General features: G+C 47.4%; 2 protein-coding genes and 1 non-coding gene across 4 annotated transcripts in view; 1 reads left to right on the top strand and 2 right to left on the bottom strand.

Moving 5' to 3' along the window:
* Window positions 1-4,561: 4,561 nt before the first annotated feature.
* On the bottom strand, window positions 4,562-11,543 carry LOC139392780 (large ribosomal subunit protein eL20). The gene is made up of 5 exons (XM_071141031.1): window positions 11,499-11,543; window positions 10,305-10,484; window positions 8,286-8,415; window positions 6,832-6,941; window positions 4,562-4,715 (listed from the first exon to the last, which is right to left on the bottom strand). The coding sequence occupies exons 1-5, from the start codon at window positions 11,514-11,516 to the stop codon at window positions 4,623-4,625; spliced, it is 531 nt and encodes a 176-aa protein (XP_070997132.1). The 5' UTR covers window positions 11,517-11,543; the 3' UTR covers window positions 4,562-4,622.
* Window positions 10,611-10,745, bottom strand: LOC139393346 (small nucleolar RNA SNORA68). The gene has a single exon (XR_011629777.1). It is a non-coding gene; the product is annotated as a small nucleolar RNA SNORA68 (small nucleolar RNA).
* A 476-nt stretch (window positions 11,544-12,019) lies between the features above and the next one.
* Window positions 12,020-26,021, top strand: part of LOC139393198 (exportin-T) — a 39,770-nt gene continuing 25,768 nt past the window's right edge. For both annotated transcript variants that reach the window (XM_071141633.1, XM_071141632.1), the window contains exons 1-3: window positions 12,020-12,166; window positions 23,037-23,236; window positions 25,405-25,487. In XM_071141633.1, the coding sequence (XP_070997734.1) occupies window positions 23,147-23,236; window positions 25,405-25,487 (173 nt within the window). In that variant the 5' untranslated portion in view covers window positions 12,020-12,166; window positions 23,037-23,146. The remainder of the gene's footprint in view (window positions 12,167-23,036; window positions 23,237-25,404; window positions 25,488-26,021) is intronic.

The following is a 26,021-nucleotide window of genomic DNA, read 5'->3' as shown; positions in this document are numbered from 1 at the left end:
ACCAGAGAAATTACCCGGGATTATTGTTTCAAAGGATATCCTGCCAAGGCAGACGTAGTCTCACTCTCTGGCCTCGTCCTACCTGCCCCCCACCCCCACCAGGCTGTGGGAAACGTAGCCGATCAAAATGAGTTGGTGTGAGTGGATTGGTCTTCAACAAGGTCTCGTGGATCTGGTTTAAAAAGCCTTTAAATAAACAGGCTCCAATCGACAAAAAGAGAAAAATAGAGAATCAGTTTCAGCTTCAAAAATGTTTTAAACAAACCGAGTGTGATTTTTAGAGCAGTCGAAAGAAGTCTACACCGAGGCCAATACGCTGTCCCATATGGCATCCTGTCCCCTATATAGTGCCCTGCTGTTGACCAGGGACCATGCATCCTGTCCCCTATATAGTGCCCTGCTGTTGACCAGGGCCCATGCATCCTGTCCCCTAAATAGTGCCCTGCTGTTGACCAGGGCCCATGCATCCTATCCCCTATATAGTGCCCTACTGTTGACCAATGCACCCAATTCCCTATATAGTGAACTACTTTTGACCAGGGCCCATGCATCCTATCCCCTAAATAGTGCCCTACTGTCGACAAGGGCCCTTGCACCCTATTCCCTATATAGTGCACTACTTTTAGACCAGGGCCCATGGGATTAGGAGTCCATACCTCCTGATGGTTGCTCTGATACGGGATAAACAGCACACCTCCTCCCACACTGACAGGGTGAAGGAGTAACAGACCTCCTCCCACACTGACAGGGAGAAGGAGTAACAGACCTCCTCCCACACTGACAGGGTGAAGGAGTAACAGACCTCCTCCCACACTGACAGGGTGAAGGAGTAACAGCAGAACTCCTCCCACACTGACAGGGAGAAGGAGTAACAGACCTCCTCCCACACTGACAGGGTGAAGGAGTAACAGACCTCCTCCCACACTGACAGGGTGAAGGAGTAACAGACCTCCTCCCACACTGACAGGGTGAAGGAGTAACAGACCTCCTCCCACACTGACAGGGTGAAGGAGTAACAGACCACCTCCCACACTGACAGGGTGAAGGAGTAACAGCAGAACTCCTCCCACACTGACAGGGAGAAGGAGTAACAGACCTCCTCCCACACTGACAGGGTGAAGGAGTAACAGACCTCCTCCCACACTGACAGGGTGAAGGAGTAACAGACCTCCTCCCACACTGACAGAGTGAAGGAGTAACAGACCTCCTCCCACACTGACAGGGTGAAGCTTTATCTGAAAAAGGAACATCAACACGGCCTGGTTTGGTGACACACTAAACTAAAATAGAAATTGAACAGGTAAAAGTGTCCCATGTTTCATGAGATTAAATAAAAAATCCCAGAAATATTCCATTCGCACAAAAAGTATATTTCTCACATTTTCGGCACAATGTTTTTTATATCCCTGTTAGTGAGCATTTCTCCTTTGCCAAGATAATCCATCCACCTGACAGGTGAGACTTATCAAGACGCTGATTAAACAGCATGAGCATTACACAGGTGCACCTTGTGCTGGGGACAATAAAAAGCCACTCTAAAATGTGCAGTTTTGTCACACAACACAATGCCACAGATGTCTCAAGTTAAGGGAGTGTGCAATTGGTATGCAGCAATGTCCACCAGAGCTGTTGCCTGATAATCAAATGTTTATTTCTCTAACATAAGCCGCCTCTAAAGTTTTAGAGAATTTGGCAGAACATCCAACTGGCCTCACAACCACAGACCACATGTAACCACGCCAGCCCAGGACCCCCACATCCGGCTTCTTTACCTGCGGGATCGACCTGCCACCCAGATAGCTGATGAAATTGTGGGTTTGCACAACAAAATAATTTCTGGTACAGTCAGCCAGCAACCGTCAGTTCATCTGCATGCTTGACCTGACTGCAGTTCGGCATCGTAACCGACTTCAGTGGGGTAATGCTCACCTTCGATGGCCACTGGCCTCCCTGTACCGGGCAGATGGCAGACAGTGTGGATGGCATTGTTTGGGTAAGCGGTTTTCTGATGTCAACGTTGTGAACAGTGTGCCCCATGGTGGCGGTGGGGTTATGGGTAGGCATAAGTTACGGACAATGAACACAATTGCATTTTATCAATGGCAATTTGAACGCCCAAAGATTCCGTGACGAGATCCTGAGGCCCATTGTCGGGCCATTCATCCTCCATCACCTCATGTTTCAGCATGATAATGCACGGCCCCAATTTGCAAGGATCTGTACACAATTACTGGAAGCTGAAAATGTCCCAGTTCTTCCATGGCCTGCAGACTCACCAGACACGTCACCCCATTGAGCATGTCTGGGATCGACGTGTACGACAGCGTGTTCCAGTTCCTGCCCAATATCCAGCAACTTCACACAGCCATTGAAGAGGAGTGGGACAACATCCTACAATCAACAGCCTGATCAACTCTATGCGAAGGAGACATGTCACGCTGCATGAGACAAATGGTGGTCACACCAGATACTGACTGGTTTTCTGATCCACACCAGATACTGACTGGGTTTCTGATCTCACCAGATACTGACTGGGTTTCTGATCCACACCAGATACTGACTGGTTTTCTGATCACACCAGATACTGACTGGTTTTCTGATCACACCAGATACTGACTGGTTTTCTGATCACACCAGATACTGACTGGTTTTCTGATCACACCAGATACTGACTGGTTTTCTGATCACACCAGATACTGACTGGTTTTCTGATCCACTCCAGATACTGACTGGTTTTCTGATCACACCAGATACTGACTGGTTTTCTGATCCACACCAGATACTGACTGGGTTTCTGATCACACCAGATACTGACTGGGTTTCTGATCACACCAGATACTGACTGGTTTTCTGATCACACCAGATACTGACTGGTTTTCTGATCACACCAGATACTGACTGGTTTTCTGATCCACTCCAGATACTGACTGGTTTTCTGATCACACCAGATACTGACTGGTTTTCTGATCACACCAGATACTGACTGGGTTTCTGATCACACCAGATACTGACTGGTTTTCTGATCCACACCAGATACTGACTGGTTTTCTGATCACACCAGATACTGACTGGGTTTCTGATCCACACCAGATACTGACTGGGTTTCTGATCCACACCAGATACTGACTGGGTTTCTGATCCACACCAGATACTGACTGGGTTTCTGATCACACCAGATACTGACTGGTTTTCTGATCCACACCAGATACTGACTGGTTTTCTGATCCACACCAGATACTGACTGGTTTTCTGATCCACACCAGATACTGACTGGTTTTCTGATCCACACCAGATACTGACTGGTTTTCTGATTTTGTTTCAGAAGGGCTTTCCAAGGGGATCTGTCAGGACCATGCCATCTGAAACCACTTGGAAACCTGTATTAAACTGCTATTAATACTGGTGTTACATTTCATCTGTCACTGAGCAACAATGTGTGTTCTCCTCTCTTCTCTGACAACACCGTATGCCTTTAGCATGTCGGGCATTGACCGGTCACCGATATCCGTAGGCCTCCGTTACCCACATGAGATTGTTGAAAATGTATCCATTCATATTGCAAGTCAGCCGACATGTCTGACACGTTAGCCAACATCCTAAAAGCACGTTAGAATGGAACAAAACTGACACCGGACATAACGCGTGATGTGACATTGGACTTAAGGTCTATTGAGTTGAGCAAAAAAAACATATTTACCTCAGATTTAGTCTCATCCGCGAATGGAAGACATGAAAGCGTCCCACGTGAAGTTTAACACAATTTCAATGGAGAATAACTTTCCTCGCTCATTTTACCGAATTGAGACTACATTTTCCTGCTCACTTTACCGAATTTACGGTTAACCAACTTACCTGAAGCTTTGCCAGGTATTTAACCTTTAACGAAATCCCCGTGATGACAGTAAAACATCTATGACCGCGGTACCTCAGACTACCACGCGCTCGAGCCACGAGATGGCGCCAACTTACAGGAAATGGACATGCGGACAGTGTGTGTGTGCCACAAAACAACGAAATACATTTAGAATATAAAGCATTTAAATACACAGCAAACAAAATGGGTATGGTTTCTTCACAAATATTAGTGGTGTGAAACTACTTGTCATTCTAGGACAAAAGACAAGAACTGTTAAAACGTGAGCCTATAATGGAAAAGGGGGGTTAAAATGGCCTCTTCCAGGCCACTGCATATTACAACCTACAGATGATCCAGATGAGTTCAACCATGTTATTATGTGGTAACTTTTATCTTTCATATATTGATCAGCACTCATATGCAACGCATAATCTTTCTAAATGGTCATTATAAAGCCATAATTAGGGGCTGTTTTGTTAGCAAATCTGTGGCGATGGTCCACATTTTCTCTCTTCACATTTCTTAATGTTAACTAATAACCTTTCACATAATATCCACTGACAACCATTTCACCCCTCCTGCAAAGCATGATGCAATCCAACTCATGACTCAGAGAAACTAGGCTTCACTTCAAACTTGCTGGAAGTATCACAAAACCAATTCTTAGCCAAACATGTAAAAAATTAAACTCAAAAACAAAATGGCTTCTTTTCTACAATTAGAATTTTTATTGTGCCGCACAAAGTGAAAACAGAGGTTATTTCCTTTAGAAGAAGGTGTTTGGTCTCTTGGTGGTGAAGCGGGGCTTGTGTTGGCGACGCAGGACCCTGTGGGGCAGGGGGAACTTGATCTTGGAGTCCTGAGGAGAGGACAAGAGGAGATGTTTTAGGCAAAGACATTTGACGGGCAGAAGAAATGAGGCGAGGTGCTGGTTAGTCGGAGAAGAACACTTAAACGAAAAGGAGCGCCACACACACACACACAGGAGGAGCTAAGATACAATAACTGAATAACAACGTTCAACGATTGCGTCTGAGCTCCTAGCGTTTCCATTAAGAAAACAAGGCACACAGCCGCCATGCTAACACTTAGCTGGGTTTATTTGAACGGCAGAAACCTACAGTCATCATAACTACAATAATTTAAAAACCAAGTAGAAATATATAGAATTTGCCTTAAAGTGGCAATGTGGGGGGGGGGGGGGGGGTTAGATAACTAGGGGATAAAAGTAAGTTTTGCCGATCATCCATTGAAATTACAACACCATACTAATTTTACAGGCGGTAGCATCAGCATGGAGCCAGATTCGAAAACACGCCAGGTTTTAAGACCAGGAACATTAAATCTGGAAGAGGAATCTGGTGTTCTGTCTGGCAGGTTTTATATCCGGAGCGGACCAATACAGCGCCAGAGACCCGCGGCACATCAGACTCAGTTAAAACAGCAAGACGCAATACACCCTGGCATTACGATACGCTCACAATACCATTCACATTGGAGTCATTTAGCAGACGCTCCTTTTTTCCAGAGCAACTTATAGGAGCGTATGGGGCTAAGTGTCTTGCTCAAGGGCACAACGGCAGATTTTTCACCTAGCCCACGCGGGGATTTAAATCAAATTGTATTTGTCACGTGTGCCGAACACAACAGTGAAATGCTACAAATACTTACTAAATAAACTAAAGTAAAAAATGAAATAAAAACAAAATAACAATAACGAGGCTTTATATACGGGGTACCAGTAGAGTCAATGTGTGGGGGTACAGGTTAGTAATGAGGCTATATACAGGGGGTACAGGTTAGTAATGAGGCTATATACAGGGGGTACCAGTAGAGTCAATGTGTGGGGGTACAGGTTAGTAATGAGGCTATATACAGGGGGTACCAGTAGAGGTAATGTGTGGGGGTACAGGTTAGTAATGAGGCTATATACAGGGGGTACCAGTAGAGGTAATGTGTGGGGGTACAGGTTAGTAATGAGGCTATATACAGGGGGTACCAGTAGAGGTAATGTGTGGGGGTACAGGTTAGTAATGAGGCTATATAGACGGGGTACCAGTAGAGTCAATGTGCTGGGGTACAGGTTAGTAATGAGGCTATATACAGGGGGTACCAGTAGAGGTAATGTGTGGGGGTACAGGTTAGTAATGAGGCTATATACAGGGGGTACCAGTAGAGTCAATGTGTGGGGGTACAGGTTAGTAATGAGGCTATATACAGGGGGTACCAGTAGAGTCAATGTGTGGGGGTACAGGTTAGTAATGAGGCTATATACAGGGGGTACCAGTAGAGTCAATGTGTGGGGGTACAGGTTAGTAATGAGGCTATATACAGGGGGTACCAGTAGAGTCAATGTGTGGGGGTACAGGTTAGTAATGAGGCTATATACGGGGTACCTGTACCTAGTCAATGTGTGGGGGTACAGGTTAGTTGAGGTACTATGTACATGTAGGTAGGGGTAAAGTGACTATGCATAGATAATAAACAGTGAGTAGCAGCAGTGTGCTCAGCAGTCTTGGGGGTAAGAAGCTGTTAAGGACCCTCTTGGACCTAGACTTGGCGCAGAGAACAGTCTGACCTAGACCCGGTACCGTGCCGTAGCACAGAGAACAGTCTGACCCAGACCCGGTACCGTAGCACAGAGAACAGTCTGACCTAGACCCGGTACCGTGCCGTAGCACAGAGAACAGTCTGACCTCGGGTGGATGATATACGATGTGAGTTGACCTAGTTGACCTAGACCCGGTCCCGGTACCGTGCGGTAGCACCTCGGGTGGATGATATACGATGTGAGTTGACCTAGACCCGGTCCCGGTACCTCGGGTGGATGATATACGATGTGAGTTGACCTAGACCCGGTCCCGGTCCCTCGGGTGGATGTGAGTTGACCCGGTCCCGGTACCTCGGGTGGATGTGAGAAGACCTAGACCCGGTCCCGGTACCGGGTGGATGATATACGATGTGAGAAGACTTACGTGGAACTGCTTGATGGCAGGCCTGCGGCATTTGTTGGCAGCGATCTCCTGGACCTTCATGATGTGGATGGAGTGGGCACGGGCACGATGGCGAGCGCCCATATCACGATCTGGAGAACACAGACACAACATCAGAATAACAACAACACCCAACTGTCCTCCTGGAAGACATATCACCATCTGGAGAACACAGACACAACATCAGAATAACAAAAACACCCAACTGTCCTCCTGGAAGACATATCACCATCTGGAGAACACAGACACAACATCAGAATAACAAAAACACCCAACTGCCCTCCTGGAAGACATATCACGATCTGGGAGGACACACAGACACAACATCAGAATAACAACAACACCCAACTGTCCTCCTGGAAGACATATCACGATCTGGGAGGACACACAGACACAACATCAGAATAACAAAAACACAGCTAGTGGCAACGACACCCAACTGCCCTCCTGGAAGACTGGCCAAGTTAGTATTTACCCCCCCCAAGAAAGATTTATCAAGACCTTTAGGAGGGAAAATTAAGCAACGTCTCACTGATTTAATTTCAGGCCTGCTGCTGGGGGGGGGGCAGATTAGGTTCATGTCTCAAAGCTTTAGGTGTGGATTGTAGAACGTTGTTTTCACTTCCATGAGCACGTGTAGCTGCTGGAAGACAACAGCGGTCTGATGGTTTGATTTCTGACACGACAAGATCAGACACAGTAGGCCTGTAAATGATCTCCAGCCTGGGCTCCAGCTAAGCATCTGGCTTGCCAACTAAGATGTACTGAGTAAATTAAATTTGGTTTGCTAACTTCCTAGCTAAATATTAGCTGTCGAGATCAAGCTTCTGGGTTACAGTAGAAATAATCAAGATCCAGGTTGACTAAATTGTTTTCTGTGTCGCAGATTTATTTATTTTGGGGGGGGTGCAACTTAGGTACACTTCCGATAGTACCGGTATGATACAGAAACGGTATGTACATCTGCATAGCGCCCAAACCCAATACACAGAGACAACGCACAGAGACAACGCACGTTGGGTTTATGTGCCAACTCAACGTTCACACAGTTAACTCTAAATTCACTCTCCGTTCTCCTGGGACGGATCTACAGCAGCTACAAGCTGTTTCCCTAAACAGCTCATGAGGAACCGTCTAATAATGATCTTATAAATGTCTGTCCAATGCATCAATGGGTTAAACCCAGTGTTCTCCAGACTGTCAGACAGACTGGGGCCAAACAGGGACACACTCACAGCACTGGGTAACGGTCCAGTGCACTCCAGACTATCAGACAGACTGCAGGACATGGGGCCACACTGGGACATACTCACAGCACTGGGTGACTGCTGCAGAGGGTGTCAGACTGTCAGACAGACTGCAGGACATGGGGCCACACTGGGACATACTCTCCAGACTGTCAGACAGACATACTCACAGCACTGGGACATACTCACAGCACTGGGTGACTGCTGCAGAGGTGGTCAGGTCTCTGTATTCTCGGTACATGTTGTGGGTTCCGCTACGGGAGTCGTAACGCAACCAGATGCCAAAGTTCTTCACCTTCAGGGGAGTCTTCTCGTGCACCTGAGACAGAGGTGGGGGAAATAAGAGTTCATTAGACAAGGTTCAACCTTACAAAACGAGACAACTTCCCGACTGACACCTAACTGACCGACAGGTTCAACCTCACAGAACGAGACAACTTCCTGACTGACAGGTTCAACCTTACAGAACAAGACAACTTCCTGACCGACACCTAATTGGCAGACAGGAAGTTGCCTCATTCTATAAGGTTTAACCTGACTTATACAGAAATGGCAGAGGGACGTTAGGGATGCACGGTATACTGAAAATTATCCAGTACAGGGATTTGGTTACATTCCGTCAAACGGGTCTCACGCGATTGAGAGGTTCAAGTCTATCAGTTCAATGCTAGTCCTAAACAGAAGGGGTTGTTGGTTATCTGCAGCCCCGTGAAATCAGCTCAAAACAAGCTGAATAACACATCGGTTTAAAAAAAAAAAAACGTTTCTATTGAACATGCCAAACTAAAGGCATTTAAATTAATTATATTAAGAGTGCCTTGGTCCACATTCTCCTGTACCGTGAATAAGACCTAGTCTACATCTCCATTTAATTAAGTTTATCTAGAAATGTTCCTTTTAAGTAAATTATTAAAACTGAGTTTTTACTAATCTACAAAAGAACAATCCAATCAAATCAAATGTATGACTGATTCATTGTGCGTCACCCACACAACTGGCCCGGCATCGTCCGGGTTTGGCCGTCACTGTAAAGAATAATTTGTTCTTCAGTGACTTGCCTAGTTAAATAAAGGCTAAAGTAAAAAGAAACCAAATGAAATAAAAACTCCAAGATACAGAACAGTAGCTGAGTTCCTCCATCTGGATCAGGTGACGTTTTGTTTGGTTTGTTTGCTGTGGCATCGTTTTGAAAATCGAGTATTGTGATGATATTGAGTATCCTGACACTGAAGCAGGTAGCCAAGTCTAAATTCAGGTATCGTGACAACACTGGTGTACATGCATAGCATTTACTCATGTTTACCCTGAAAACGTCTCATTTCTCCAGGAGAGGATGTTTACCCTGAAAACGTCTCATTTCTCCAGGAGAGGATGTTTACCCTGAAAACGTCTCATTTCTCCAGGAGAGGATGTTTACCCTGAAAACGTCTCATTTCTCCAGGAGAGGATGTTTACCCTGAAAACGTCTCATTTCTCCAGGAGAGGATGTTTACCCTGAAAACGTCTCATTTCTCCAGGAGAGGATGCTTACCCTGAAAACGTCTCATTTCTCCAGGAGAGGATGTTTACCATGAAAACGTCTCATGTCTCCAGGAGAGGATGTTTACCCTGAAAACGTCTCATTTCTCCAGGAGAGGATGTTTACCCTGAAAACGTCTCATTTCTCCAGGAGAGGATGTTTACCCTGAAAACGTCTCATTTCTCCAGGAGAGGATGTTTACCCTGAAAACGTCTCATTTCTCCAGGAGAGGATGTTTACCATGAAAACGTCTCATTTCTCCAGGAGAGGATGTTTACCCTGAAAACGTCTCATTTCTCCAGGAGAGGATGTTTACCCTGAAAACGTCTCATTTCTCCAGGAGAGGATGTTTACCCTGAAAACGTCTCATTTCTCCAGGAGAGGATCACCAGACAAACAATGCAGCAATTAATTTTTTTACATACAAATCTAATACCGGTCAAACGCATCAACAGTTTCTTTTCTCCTGTAATCTCTCTTTAAAGGGCAGTGTCTTTAAACTACTTCATGTGTGCAACAGTAATACTGACTTCCAGCCAGACCACTGACACCATCCATTTCCATAATAGTTTATTGGCACATACTGAAACACATTAAAGAACATATGCATTCAATACTGGTGAATCTTGGCAGTTTATTTGTTACCCCAATCCCACCCATGAGCCCACCCGGTCCCCTGTGCTACCTACCAGACCACAGTAGACTGTCTCTCCGTTGGCCTTCTTCATCTTCCTCAGCTGGGAGACAAAGTACCAGAAGCGAGACTTGGCCACCACGTGGTTAGGAGCGAAGATCCTCATGCGGTAGAGAGGAGGGGTGGGGTTCTTAACTGAGGGCAGGAGGCGCCCAACGACTTTGTACTCCCTAAGCTGTGTGGATGGAGCAGGAGGAATGTGAGTGAAATACAATGTCCATAGGCGAATACAGGTTGTCTATATATACCAGTTGCTAACTTAAAGACTATGATGGATACTGGATAAGACACATATGTATTAAAATGTTGAACCTTGGATTCACTTTCAACGGCACATCAGCATCAGAGAAAGGCGACAAGGTACATCATGTTGATTTTAGCACACCTGACAAGATCATACCATTTATTTGATATGGCCTTTGGGTTAGGGTGCATTGCAATTCGTAAATCTAAATTAAATGAATACAATGCATGACATTTCCTACAGTCAACTGCAAGGATGTCAACATTACGTTTGCTTCATGTACCAGGCGCAATGTATTTAGCTTGGTAGCCAGCCAATCTTAGCCTGCTAACTTTGATATTTTACAGTTCTGAATGACACTAGCTAGCTATAGCTAACAACTACTTCCAGTTAACAACCCAACTAATTACTTGTTTCGGGATTGAGAAACAGGATGGGCAGCTAACATGTGTCTGGAGAGGATAATTAGCTACGAGATTTGTATTCGCTAACTGGCCAAGTTAGCCGACTAGCAACGCGGCCTACGCCTGGCCAGGTATGTGGCAACTAGCTTACTGAAGTTAGCAATCTAGGCTAATAGATACATGTTAGTTAGCACTTCGCGGGCATTTTAACACACTTTGAGAAGAAGTGTACAGAAGACAAATTGTTTGGAGGTGGCTAAATACATAAGACGGGCATATTTGTTTGGTTCACTGTTGCCACATATTTTCCTAGCTAGCTGCATTGTTTCTCTAGGTGCCCACATGGTCCAAAATCTCAAACGTGGACGCCATGTTACAGCCGCGGAGGCTTCAGTTTTTTAAAGCCGAAAAAATTGAACTATTTATCGATTTAGCATCATGTGACTACACAATTCAAACGATTGAAGCAATGTGTGCTCAAATCTGTCTAAATAACTGGCTTTATGTGACTTAAAAAGGTTGAATAAACAATTTTACATACTGTGCCAGACGCCTTCATGGTGTCTCTCGCTGACTGCGAACTGGGAAAGAGGAAGTAGTAGGGCGGAGACTCCGGATGTGAAGTACAAAAAGGGGCGGGATCCAACGCTTTAATTCCTCTGATTGGTTCGCCGTCCAGAGCGTTTATGAGCTGTTTTTAATGAACGTTTATTTATATTTTAAGCTATAATTTTATCAGTATCTTTGACATTGTCAACGACAGTCAATCTTTGATTGTATCAGAGAGTAGAAGGAGTAGAACCACTTCATATCTAATAAATAAGATTTATCTAATCAATCTGTCAGAATAGTCAAATATTCCCTTTCAAAACATTTATGGAATTGTTATCAGAAGAGGGATCCTCCAAAAAAACATATATCTAGCCACAGACTTGTCGTGAAGGAAATTACGTTTATTTAAAACACGTTTTATTGGAAATAAAATAATTTGTGGGGGAGAACTTCTTCCTGTGGTCATGACCCAACGAAAATGTGACGTTTCCCGTTCCGTTGAATCGACACGCCGCAAGAAATCGACTCCTGAAATTCCTGCTCTGAACCCTTAGCCGAGCTAAACAGACAAACTCGAAGTGCTTTTTTGGGTAATTCCTGACGATTTAGGGATGTACTGACGGACGGAGACGATGAAGATAAAAGTATAACAATAAGGTGAGATATTATAAAATATCGGTTTACTTCTGAATTGACTTTGTTCAACGGGCCTCGGGAGTCTTTCACCGGGAGCGTTATGGTGGCTCAATGTGCGGTAAACGTGTGCTGATGATACCGGAGGAAAAACAGTCTGCCGTAGCTCTAACGTTAATTTGATGTTGTGACGTTTTGATAGTACAAGTATAAAAACCTGTATTTAACGTTGTTACCTTGTTTCATTTAAACGAAACTAGTTAGATATCCAGCTAACGTTATGCGACCAAGCCAGAACAACACACACAAGGGCAACTTTTTATGAGGAGTGGCTGACCAGACGGTATTTCGGTGCCAACTGTCCAGCCGCTAGCTAGTTAACGTTAGTCAATACTAGGTAACCGGCATCTAAGTCAAAATAGTTTATTAGCCCTCACAAGGCTGCCGGCCCAGACAGCATCCCGCGTCCTCAGAGCATGTGTAGACCAGCTGGCTGGAGTGTTTACGGACGGATTCAGTCTTTCCCTACCCCACTTACTTCAAGATGTCCACCATTGTTCCTTTACCCAAGAAGGCAAAAGTACCTGAACTAAATGACCATCGCCCCACTGCACTCACTTCTGTCACCCTGAAGTGCTTTGACGCCAGTTAAGGATTATGTCATCTTACCCGAAGCCCTAAACCCACTAGTTAAGGATCATATCACCTTACCTGAAGCCATAGACCCACTAGTTAAGGATCATACCACCTTACCTGAAGCCCTAAACCCACTAGTTAAGGATTATATCTCCTGCACCTTACCTGAAGCCCTAAACCCACTAGTTAAGGATCATATAATCTTACCCGAGCCCCTGAACCCACTAGTTAAGGATTATACCACCTTACCCGAAGCCCTAAACCCACTAGTTAAGGATCATATCTTACCCGAAGCCCTAAACCCACTAGTTAAGGATCATATCACCTTACCTGAAGCCCTAGACCCACTAGTTAAGGATCACATCACCTTACCTGAAGCCCTAGACCCACTAGTTAGGGATCACATCATCTTACCTGAATCCCTAGACCCTCTACAATTTGTGTGCTTCCCCAACAGATGACTCAATTGCCGTCGCATGCACACTGCCCTATCCCATCTGGACAAGATGAATACCTATGTAAGAATGCTGTTCATCGACTACAGCGCAGCTTTCAACACCATAGTGCCCTCCAAGCTCATCACTGAGCTCGGGGTCCTGGTTCTGAGCCCAGCCCTATGTAACTGGGTGCTAGATCCCCTCCTGTACTGCTTGGCTGTGCACGTCTCCAACTCAATCATCAAGTTTGCTGATGACACAACAGTGGTAGTGCTGATTTGCCAACAATGACAAGACAGCCTACAGGGAGGAGGGGAGGGCCCTGGCGGAGTGGTGCCAGGACAATAACCTCTTACCTCAACGTCAACATAACGGAAGGAGCTGATTGTGGACTTCAGGAGACAACAGAGAGATCACACCCCCATCCACATCGATGGGCCACAGTGGAGAGGGTGAACATGTTTCAAGTTCCTCAGCGTGCACTGACAACCTGAAATGATCCATTCACACAGACAATGTGGTGAAGAAGACACAGCGACTGCCTCTTCAACCTCCAGGAGGCTGAAGAAATTAGGCGTGGCCCATAAGATCCTCACATTCTTTTACAGATGCGCCATTGAGATCATCCTGTCTGTCGGGCTGTATGACCGCCTGGTACGGCACCTGCACCGTCCTCTGCTTGCTGTGCGGTAGCAGAGCGAACAGTCTATGACTTGGGTGACTGGAGTCTTTGACAATTTTTGGGCCTTCCTCTGACACCGCCTGGTATAGAGGTCCTGGATGGCAGGAAGCTTGGCCCCAGTGATTTACTGGGCCGTACACACTACCCTCTCTAGTGCTTTATGGTCAGATGCCGAGCAGTTGCCATTAGGGAGGCACGATCGTAACATATCGTAATAGGGCGATATTAGCTAAAAATGCCAACGTTAATCGTTATTGTAGCTAGCTTCACCTAGATGGGTCCGACCACCATTAACCAAATAAGAACTGTCTGTTGGTTATTTTAGATGATGACACCTAGCTAGATAGTTAGCCAGATATCTATAGCTACTGAAACAGATGGTTGTTTTTCTGTGTTTTGGGGGAAGAACATTGTTTGCCTCCATGAGCTAGCTAGCTTTCTTAAACGACCAGCACTGTAGGTGCGCGAGACAACTTGACCAGCATCATAGCAACGATGATGAATCGTTGTGATATATGAAATACGAGGGATCGTCTAATCAATGTGTAACAACTACGTAAACAATGTATTAATGCGTTACATTATCATGTGACGTCATATTCAGGTCCTGATTGGTCAACAAGCTTCATTGACATGTTTTAATACAAACGGCGTTCCGTAGCAACGTCCCCAACGGCGTTCCGTAGCAACGGCCCCAGCGGCGTTCCGTAGCAACGGCCCCAGCGGCGTTCCGTAGCTGGTAATGGGGACATGCGTAAATGCCAACAAATTAGCTTTTGGGTCAGTGTGGTGTGTGTGTGTGTGGTGTGTGTGTAACCTTTATTTAACTAGCAAGTCAGTTAAGAACGCATGGATGGATGTGGTACAGCCTGGATTCGAACCAGGGACTGTAGTGATGCCTCTTGCTCTGAGATGCAGTGCCTTAGACCTCTGCATCCGCGTGTGTGTTAACTATTTAACTATAAGGCTTAAAAGGCAGCCAACATTTTTAGTATCGTTCTAATTGTTTTTGGCAAGGGAAATATTGTATCAGCCAAGAAGATGAGAAGATCCTGACCGGTTGCATCACTGCCTGGTGTGGCAACCGCTCGTTGGTTAAGGGCTTGTCTGTAAACATTTCACAGTACGGTCTACACCTGTTTGTATTCGGCGCATGGGACAAATAACATTTTGATTTGATCATCAAGCAGCTCAGCCACCCGAGCCACTGCCTGTTCTCCCCTCTACCATCTAGAAGATCATCAAGGACCCCAGCCACCCGAGCCACTGCCTGTTCTCCCCTCTACCATCTAGAAGATCATCAAGGACCCGAGCCACTGCCTGTTCTCCCCTCTACCATCTAGAAGATCATCAAGGACCCGAGCCACTGCCTGTTCTCCCTCTCTACCATCTAGAAGATCATCAAGGACCCGAGCCACTGCCTGTTCTCCCCTCTACCATCTAGAAGATCATCAAGGACCCCAGCCACCCGAGCCACTGCCTGTTCTCCCCTCTACCATCTAGAAGATCATCAAGGACCCCAGCCACCCGAGCCACTGCCTGTTCTCCCCTCTACCATCTAGAAGATCATCAAGGACCCGAGCCACTGCCTGTTCTCCCCTCTACCATCTAGAAGATCATCAAGGACCCCAGCCACCCGAGCCACTGCCTGTTCTCCCCTCTACCATCTAGAACAGGGGTGTCAAAGTCAAATGGACGGAGGGCCAAATAAAAAAATCAGCTACAAGACGAGGGCCGGACTGTTCGAATGTTCATTGAAAAATTTTTAAATGACGCATATAGTCTAGTGAACCTAATTGAACCTACTGAAAACCTAACAAATATATTACAATATGATCAGATAAATAAAGCAATATTTTCTTATGGCTCTGTCAGTAATCTTTAATTTTCAACAGACACAAAAGACAAATTTCCTTTATATAAATATCCCCATAACATGAACATTAAATGAAAGAAACCGGTATTCAAGGCACCATCAGTAGACTATATTTTCTATTTTAGCAAAAGTGGGCTAAATTTACTTCAAAGAAAAAACAATAATAGCAATTTTCTATCATCCACTCAACTGAAATATTTTTAAAATATAATTGGATTGAAATACAAAAAAATAAAGTGCAAAAATCTATTAATCAAAAACAACACTTTGTTTAAGGAGAAGTAACATGCAGTGAAAACAAATATTAAATTTTAACTTTTAAACTTGAACTGAGTAAAAACTCTAAATATGTGATTGCACAGTAATGTTCACTTGTTTGAGGTTGAGGGTGATACTTGGTGGTGTCCCATCTTTTCCACAAGTTCATCAATGTTCGGGGTAAGGCTCTGAGCTGAAGAAATCCTCAGAATTGAGTGGAGGTGTTCAGCAGTAAGTCGACTTCTGTGTGATGTTTTGTTCAGGTTCATCAAAGAAAACAGTTGTTCACACAGGTATGTGCTGCCAAACATAGACAACGTTTGAGCAGCCTGGATGCGCAGCTGGGGCATTGTGCCGGGGAGGAAACGGGCGAACTCCGCAGCACCCACTGCCGCATATTTTGCCCTCAGTGCATCATTGCATTGGAGGTCAATCAACTCCATTTGGAGGTTTGGTGGTGAGCTTTCCACGTCAACAGCAAATGGGTTACCGAGCAGTTCCAACCTGCTTTTTTGTGCTTCAAAGTCAGCAAATCGGCGTCGAAAGTCAGCGGCAAGCATACCTATTTTATCAGCCAACTGTGTGCTCGGGAACGCACTGGTAGAGAGCTTCTCTTTCATGGTCTGGCAGCTGGGAAAGTGGCTCAAATTTTCTTTCCGCATCTGCGTCTCCCACAGAGTCAGTTTGGTTTTAAATGCCTTCACTGTACTGTACATATCAGAGATGACACGATCCCGACCCTGCAGCTGCAAGTTTATTGCATTCAGATGACTCGTAATGTCACACAGAAAAGCCATTTCACACAGAAACATTTCGTCTCGGAGTTGTGTTGTGTCTTTCCCTTTGCTGTCCAAGAACAGACAAATCTCCTCACGAAGCTCGAAACATCTTTGAAGCACCTTTCCCTGGCTTAGCCATCGCACCTCTGTGTGATAAGGCAAATCACCATGCTCCGTTTCTAACTCCGTCAGAAATGCCTTGAACTGGCGGTGATTCAAACCTTTGGCTCTGATAAAGTTAACTGTGCGCGTGATGATGCTCATTACATGCTCCATTTTCAAGGCTTTACCGCACAACGCTTCCTGGTGTATGATACAATGATAAGCTGTCAGCTCACCTGTCGCGTTTTCCTCTTGCATCTTTTCCCGTATCTTCGCCACCAGTCCGCTCCTGTGTCCACACATCGCAGGTGCTCCGTCGGTTGTCAAACCCACAAGTTTTTCCCAAGGCAGCTCCATCTCATTTACACATCTTGACACCTCTTCATACAAATCATGCCCCGTAGTTGTGCCATGCATAGGACGTAAAGCCAAAAACTCCTCTGTCACGCTTAGGTTGGAGTCCACTCCGCGGATGAAAATTGACAACTGGGCAATGTCAGAAATGTCGGTGCTCTCATCCACAGCCAAGGAATATGCAATAAAATCTTTTCCCTTTTTCACAAGCTGCTCTTTTAGATTGATGGACAACTGGTCTACTCTCTCGGCAATGGTGTTTCTGCTCAGACTCACATTTAAAAAGAGTTGCCTTTTTTCTGGGCAAACTTCGTCACAAACTTTAATCATGCAGTTTTTGATGAAATCCCCCTCCGTAAATGGCCGGGCTGATTTAGCGATCTCTTCTGCCAAAATAAAACTGGCCTTGACAGCAGCCTGGCCTTGTGATTTGGCTTTTTTGAACAGAGCCTGTCGAGATTTGAGGCCTCGTTTTAATTCCTCTGCCTTTTGTAGCCTTTGTTCCATGTCCATATTCTTGTTTTTGTCCGCGTGTTTCGTTTCATAATGTCGTCTCAGATTATACTCTTTCAGTACCGCCACACTTTCTCCACACAGAAGACACACAGGTTTTCCAGCTACCTTCGTGAACATATACTCCGACTCCCACCTTGTTTGAAACCCCCGGTTCTCAGTATCCACCTTCCGTTTTGCCATTTTTGATGGGTATCTGAAAGTTAATTTTACTGTGATGCTGACGACTGCTGTGCCAATAAATATTGAAATGAAGCAGCCTACTGCTCGGTGCGTCACCTTTGCATTGTGGGAAATGTAGTATTGGTGCGTGTAAAAGATCTGCGGGCTGCCGGCTTGCTGCGGGCCGGTTCTAATAATAAATCAAGATCATCCCAGGGGCCGTAAAAAACCTTCTTGCGGGCCGGATGTGGCCCGCGGGCCTTGACTCTGACATATGTGATCTAGAAGATCATCAAGGACCCGAGCCACTGCCTGTTCTCCCCTCTACCATCTAGAAGATCATCAAGGACCCCAGCCACCCGAGCCACTGCCTGTTCTCCCTTCTACCATCTAGAAGATCATAAAGGACCCGAGCCACTGCCTGTTCTCCCTTCTACCATCTAGAAGATCATAAAGGACCCGAGCCACTGCCTGTTCTCCCTTCTACCATCTAGAAGGTGGAGACAGTACATGTGCATTGAAGCTGGGACAGAGAAACTGAACAACAGCTTCTATCTCCAGGCCATCAGTACTGAACTTTAGTCACTGTTACTAGCCTGCTACCACCCCCAGTACCCTGCTACCACCCCCTGAACTTTAGTACCACTGTTACCACTAGCCTGCTACCACCCGGTGCTCTACCAGCTAGCCCGCTACCACCCGGTGCTCTAGCCCGCTACCACCCGGTGCTAGCCCGCTACCACCCGGTGCTCTAGCCTGCTACCACCCGGTGGTAACATTATATATTACTGCACTGTTAACTAGAAACACAAACATTATATATTACTGTACTGTTGGAGCTACCAAACCTGTACGTTAGAAACATTATATATTACTGTACTGTTGGAACTAGAAAGACAAGCATTCTCTGCACCTGTTATGATATCTGTGTACTTAACTGATTAGAAATATTGAGTCCATGTTGCATCATGCTAGCTATGTGTTGTGTAACTGTTAGTTACTGGGTACAGCAGGGGAACTGGGGTTAGCCCCCGGGTACAGCAGGGGAACTGGGGTTAGCCGCAGGGGAACTGGGGTTAGCCCCCGGGTACAGCAGGGGAACTGGGGTTAGCCGCAGGGGAACTGTTGTTAGCCCCCGGGTACAGCAGGGGAACTGGGGTTAGCCGCAGGGGAACTGGGGTTAGCTACTGGGTACAGCAGGGGAACTGGGGTTAGCTGCCAGGTACAGCAGGGGAACTGGGGTTAGCCACTGGGTACAGCAGGGAAACTGGGGTTAGCCCCCGGGTACAGCAGGGGAACTGGGGTTAGCCCCCGGGTACAGCAGGGGAACTGGGGTTAGCCCCCGGGTACAGCAGGGGAACTGGGGTTAGCCCCCGGGTACAGCAGGGGAACTGGGGTTAGCCCCCGGGTACAGCAGGGGAACTGGGGTTAGCCCCCGGGTACAGCAGGGGAACTGGGGTTAGCCCCCGGGTATTGTTCATTATGTAGAGTGGAGAGGCCAGTTCCAGGGTCTGTCTGGCCCTCCCATCAACACCTACGTGTTTCTGTTGACTCAGCGTTACTCTCTTTGTCTGTGTGTGTGTGTGTCAAACAATATTAGCCACACACACACGCTGACACTCGCAGTGCCATGCAGGTCACTACACTGCTGTGCTCGTTAGCTACTGTTGTGCAGCTGTCCTGGGCATGCTGGTCAGCTGCCACTGAGTCAATGACTCAATCACACAAAGGAACTCAACAGCACCACTAGCTAAGAAGTGTAGACTAGCTCTATGCTAAGAAGTGGAGACTGGCTCTACGCTAAGAAGTGTAGACTAGCTCTGTGCTAAGAAGTGCAGACTAGCTCTGTGCTAAGAAGTGCAGACTAGCTCTGTGCTAAGAAGTGGAGACTGGCTCTTTGCTAAGAAGTGGAGACTGGATCTGCGCTAAGAAGTGGAGACTGGCTCTATGCTAAGAAGTGGAGACTGGCTCTACGCTAAGAAGTGTAGACTAGCTCTGTGCTAAGAAGTGCAGACTAGCTCTGTGCTAAGAAGTGCAGACTAGCTCTGTGCTAAGAAGTGGAGACTGGCTCTTTGCTAAGAAGTGGAGACTGGATCTGCGCTAAGAAGTGGAGACTGGCTCTATGCTAAGAAGTGGAGACTGGCTCTATGCTAAGAAGTGGAGACTGGCTCTATGCTAAGAAGTGGAGACTGGCTCTATGCTAAGAAGTGGAGACTGGCTCTATGCTAAGAAGTGGAGACTGGCTCTATGCTAAGAAGTGGAGACTGGCTCTATGCTAAGAAGTGGAGACTGGCTCTATGCTAAGAAGTGGAGACTGGCTCTATGCTAAGAAGTGGAGACTGGCTCTATGCTAAGAAGTGGAGACTGGCTCTATGCTAAGAAGTGGAGACTGGCTCTATGCTAAGAAGTGGAGACTGGCTCTATGCTAAGAAGTGGAGACTGGCTCTACGCTAAGAAGTGGAGACTGGCTCTACGCTAAGAAGTGGAGACTGGCTCTACGCTAAGAAGTGGAGACTGGCTCTACGCTGAGAAGTGGAGACTGGCTCTACGCTGAGAAGTGGAGACTGGCTCTACGCTGAGAAGTGGAGACTGGCTCTACGCTGAGAAGTGGAGACTGGCTCTACGCTGAGAAGTGGAGACTGGCTCTACGCTGAGAAGTGGAGACTGGCTCTACGCTGAGAAGTGGAGACTGGCTCTACGCTGAGAAGTGGAGACTGGCTCTACGCTGAGAAGTGGAGACCGGCTCTACGCTGAGAAGTGGAGACCGGCTCTACGCTGAGAAGTGGAGACCGGCTCTACGCTGAGAAGTGGAGACCGGCTCTACGCTGAGAAGTGGAGACCGGCTCTACGCTGAGAAGTGGAGACCGGCTCTACGCTAAGAAGTGGAGACCGGCTCTACGCTAAGAAGTGGAGACCGGCTCTACGCTAAGAAGTGGAGACCGGCTCTACGCTAAGAAGTGGAGACCGGCTCTACGCTAAGAAGTGGAGACCGGCTCTACGCTAAGAAGTGGAGACCGGCTCTACGCTAAGAAGTGGAGACCGGCTCTACGCTAAGAAGTGGAGACTGGCTCTACGCTAAGAAGTGGAGACTGGCTCTACGCTAAGAAGTGGAGACTGGCTCTACGCTAAGAAGTGGAGACTGGCTCTACGCTAAGAAGTGGAGACTGGCTCTACGCTAAGAAGTGGAGACTGGCTCTACGCTAAGAAGTGGAGACTGGCTCTACGCTAAGAAGTGGAGACTGGCTCTGTGCTAAGAAGTGGAGACTGGCTCTGTGCTAAGAAGTGGAGACTGGCTCTATGCTAAGAAGTGGAGACTGGCTCTGTGCTAAGAAGTGGAGACTGGCTCTGTGCTAAGAAGTGGAGACTGGCTCTGCGCTCTATAAAGTTACAGTGGTTATTTAAGTTATCCATACATGTTTATCTACTCTTCATACCTGCCGTTTGGTAAACAGGTGGGTTTGAATGTATTCCATAGATTACAATGGGTTTCAAATCTGGCTATATAATATGACTTTTACCATCATCATTCTTCTTCCTTGTGTGTTGTTGTGGTTGGTAATGTGTGTGTGTGTGTGTGTGTTGTGGTTGGTAATGTGTGTGTGTGTGTGTGTGTGTGTTGTGGTTGGTAATGTGTGTGTGTGTGTGTGTGTGTGTGTGTATCCATAACAGTGTTCAGTAAATTCTCAGACTTTCAAATCATTATTATTAGTGATAGGGGGGGGGGTTGATCGTTACATATCAGGATATTTATTTTGGATGATATCACAATAGTTTTGCGTTAGTTGTCTGTACCTGCACCAAAACTGCAGTTTGTTTCCGTCATAACTTGTTCTCTGTCTTTTTAAATGGGGAGACATTTTGTTTTCAGAACTGATCAAAACTAGTTCTCGGGCCTCCAGAGTGGCGCGGCGGTCTAAGGTACGCATCGCATTGCTTGTGGCATCATTACAGACCCGGGTTCGATCCCAGGCTGTGTCACAGCCGGCCGTGACCGGGAGACCTATGAGGCGACGCACAAGTGGCCCAGTGTCGTCTGGGTTAGGGGAGGGTTTGGCCCAGCGTCGTCTGGGTTAGGGGAGGGTTTGGCCCAGCGTCGTCCGGGTTAGGGGAGGGTTTGGCCCAGCGTCGTCCGGGTTAAGGGAGGGTTTGGCCCAGCGTCGTCCGGGTTAGGGGAGGGTTTGGCCCAGCGTTGTCCGGGTTAGGGGAGGGTTTGGCCGGCCAGGATGCCCTTGTCCTGTTCGCGCTCTAGCGACTCCTTGTGGCGGGCCAGGATGTCCTTGTCCCGTTCGCGCTCTAGACTCCTTGTGGCCGGCCAGGATGTCCTTGTCCCGTTCGTGCTCTAGCGACTCCTTGTGGCGGGCCAGGATATCCTTGTCCCGTTCGCGCTCTAGACTCCTTGTGGCGGGCCAGGATGTCCTTGTCCCATTCGTGCTCTAGCGACTCCTTGTGGCCGGCCAGGATATCCTTGTCCCATTCGTGCTCTAGCGACTCCTTGTGGCGGGCCAGGATATCCTTGTCCCGTTCGCGCTCTAGACTCCTTGTGGCGGGCCAGGTGCCTGTAAGCTGACTTCGGTCGCCAGCTGGAAGATATTTCCTCTGACACATTGGTGCGGTTGGCAGTGTTTCCTCCAACACATTGGTGCGGCTGGCTTCTGGGTTAAGCAAGCAGTGTGTCAAGAAGCAGTGCGGCTTGGCAGGGTCGTGTTTCGGAGGACGCACGGCTCTCGACCTTCGCCTCTCCTGAGTCCGTACGGGAGTTGCAGCAATGGGACAAGACTGCACCTACCAATTTGGATATCACGAAATTGGGGAGAAAATTAGTTAAACGTTTTATTTTTTGTATTTTATTTTTTTACAAAAGCTTGTTTTCTTGTCGCTCTGCATTAGACATATTGGTGAGCGATATGTTTGGAACATCAAATTGCAATAAAATGACAGTATCGAATCACAGTTTATATATATAGAATCTCAATGCATATGGAGAATCGCAAAACACATCGTATTGGCACCTACGTTTCGTGATATCTTATTGTGAGGTCCCTGGCAATTCCCAGCCCTAATTATTATTGTTGATGTTATTTTTTGTTGTGTGTAGATGTGCCTGGCCTGCCGGAGGGCAGCAACAGAAGACAGTGAAACTACCGTGGAGGGGAGCAACAGAAGACGGTGAAACTACCGTGGAGGGGAGCAGCAGAAGACCTTCTCATGGCCTGCCAGTCTGTCTCCATCATCAACATGGACGAGCAGGCCCTGCTGGGGCTCAACCCTAACGCAGATGCCTGCTATAGGCAGAAGGTAAGTCTCATTACACTGTTTGTGTGTGTGCAGTTCATTCATGTGCTTGTAGAGGACAAATCTTGCGGATCCAAACGCGTTGGCTCCTACAAATGATTCTCAGATCCCATGTAGACTGACCCATGTAGACTGACCCATGTAGACTGGTCCATGTAGACTGAACTTGATCCAAATGCATTGGCTCCTGCAAATGATTCTTAGAGCCATGTCGACTGACCCATGTAGACTGACCCATGTAGACTGACCCATGTAGACTCTCCATCCATGGGACTTGAACCAGCGCTCTGTCTCGTCAGACTCTCCATCCAGGGGACTTGACAACCAGTGCTCTGTCTCGTCAGACTGTCCATTCAGGGGACTTGAACCAGCGCTCTGTCTCGTCAGACTGTCCATCCGTGGGACTTGAACCAGCACTCTGTCTCGTCAGACTCTCCATCCAGGGGACTTGACAACCAGCGCTCTGTCTCGTCAGTCTCTCCATCCATGGGACTTGAACCAGCGCTCTGTCTCGTCAGACTCTCCATCCGTGGGACTTGAACCAGCGCTTTGTCTCGTCAGACTCTCCATCCAGGGGACTTGACAACCAGCGCTCTGTCTCGTCAGACTCTCCATCCAGGGGACTTGACAACCAGCGCTCTGTCTCGTCAGACTCTCCATCCAGGGGACTTGACAACCAGCGCTCTGTCTCGTCAGACTCTCCATCCAGGGGACTTGAACCAGCGCTCTGTCTCGTCAGACTCTCCATCCGAGGGACTTGACAAGTGCTCTCCACATTAAGTTGTTATGTTGTAACTGGTGCTGTTTACAGAGACCAGTACCACTCAGGAAGTTAAACATGGCTACAGGAAGTCAATGAGTGGGTTTGAGCGGTTCGCTACAGACCAATAGGCCTCTATATACAGTAATATACACGCGTTCAGTAATACAACAGCAATAGCTGTGGAACGTAAGGCTTCCACCTGGGATCTGCTGTGGAACACGAGGCTTCCACCTGGGATCTGCTGTGGAACACGAGGCTTCCACCTGGGATCTGCTGTGGAACACGAGGCTTCCACCTGGGATCTGCTGTGGAACACGAGGCTTCCACCTGGGATCTGCTGTGGAACACGAGGCTTCCACCTGGGATCTGCTGTGGAACACGAGGCTTCCACCTGGGATCTGCTGTGGAACACGAGGCTTCCACCTGGGATCTGCTGTGGAACACGAGGCTTCCACCTGGGATCTGCTGTGGAACACGAGGCTTCCACCTGGGATCTGCTGTGGAACACGAGGCTTCCACCTGGGATCTGCTGTGGAACACGAGGCTTCCACCTGGGATCTGCTGTGGAACACGAGGCTTCCACCTGGGATCTGCTGTGGAACACGAGGCTTCCACCTGGGATCTGCTGTGGAACGCAAGGCTTCCACCATGCTTTTTCAGATGTAGGCCTACACAGAAATACATGTCTAGGAAACCCACACCAACTCTGTGTCCTTGAGGCAGCCAGCCAGCCTGCCAACCAGCCTGCCAACCAGCCTGCCAGCCAGCCTGCCAACCAACCAGCCAGCCTGCCTAACTTGTTCCCTCTCCGCTGTCAGCACGAGTGTTGTTATGGCTGGCTGTAGAATTAGGTAGTTATGGGGGTTTGTGTGGCTGGCTACAGAATGGGGTAGTTATGGGGTTTGTGTGGCTGGCTGTAGAATGGGGTAGTTATGGGGGTTGTGTGGCTGGCTGTAGAATGGGGTAGTTATGGGGGTTGTGTGGCTGGCTACAGAATGGGGTAGTTATGGGGGTTGTGTGGCTGGCTGTAGAATGGGGTAGTTATGGGGGTTTGTGTGGCTGGCTGTAGAATGGGGTAGTTATGGGGTTTGTGTGGCTGGCTGTAGAATGGGGTAGTTATGGGGGTTGTGTGGCTGGCTGTAGAATGGGGTAGTTATGGGGGTTGTGTTGCTGGCTGCAGAATGGGGTAGTTATGGGGGTTTGTGTTGCTGGCTTGCTGTAGAATGGGGTAGTTATGGGGTTTGTGTGGCTGGCTGTAGAATGGGGTAGTTATGGGGGTTTGTGTGGCTGGCTGTAGAATGGGGTAGTTATGTGTCAGATTCAGAAGCTCTGTTTCTCTCCCTTTTCTAACTCTTGTTTCTCTCTCTGCTTCTGTTTCTCTCTCTCTGCTTCTGGTTCTCCTCCTCAGGCGATGGTGTATTTTGAGCAGTTGAAGGAGTCCCAGGATGCCTGGGAGGTGTGTGCAGAGGCCCTGGCTAAAGGCATTTACAGGTGAGACCCATTAGTTGGTAGGATTCTGATTAGAGACGGTACAGTATCCTTCTAGTCACACCTGGGAGGTTTCAGATTCAAACCTGTTGGTCTCCCTGTTGGTTCTTCTCTGGTCTCCCTGTTGGTCCTTCTCTGGTCTCCCTGTTGGCCTCCCTGTTGGTCCTTCTCTGGTCTCCCTGTTGGTCCTTCTCTGGTCTCCCTGTTGGTCTCCCTGTTGGTCCTTCTCTGGTCTCCCTGTTGGTCCTTCTCTGGTCTCCCTGTTGGTCCTTCTCTGGACTCTGGTCTCCCTGTTGGTGTCCCTGTTGGTCCTTCTCTGGACTCTGGTCTCCCTGTTGGTCCTTCTCTGGTCTCCCTGTTGGTCTCCCTGTGGGTCTCCCTGTTGGTCTCCCTGTTGGTTCTTCTCTGGTCTCCCTGTTTGTCTCCCTGTTTGTCTCCCTGTTTGTCTCCCTGTTGGTCCTTCTCTGGACTCTGGTCTCCCAGACCATATATTGTATTGTAATATCTTTATTAATCCCTCTCTCAGTGACGGCCCTG

This window comes from Oncorhynchus clarkii, chromosome 33 (genome assembly GCF_045791955.1).
Source record: "Oncorhynchus clarkii lewisi isolate Uvic-CL-2024 chromosome 33, UVic_Ocla_1.0, whole genome shotgun sequence".
Taxonomy (NCBI): Eukaryota; Metazoa; Chordata; class Actinopteri; order Salmoniformes; family Salmonidae; genus Oncorhynchus; species Oncorhynchus clarkii.
Note: the sequence above shows the minus strand (reverse complement) of the source record. Positions and strands in the feature narration are given on the sequence as shown.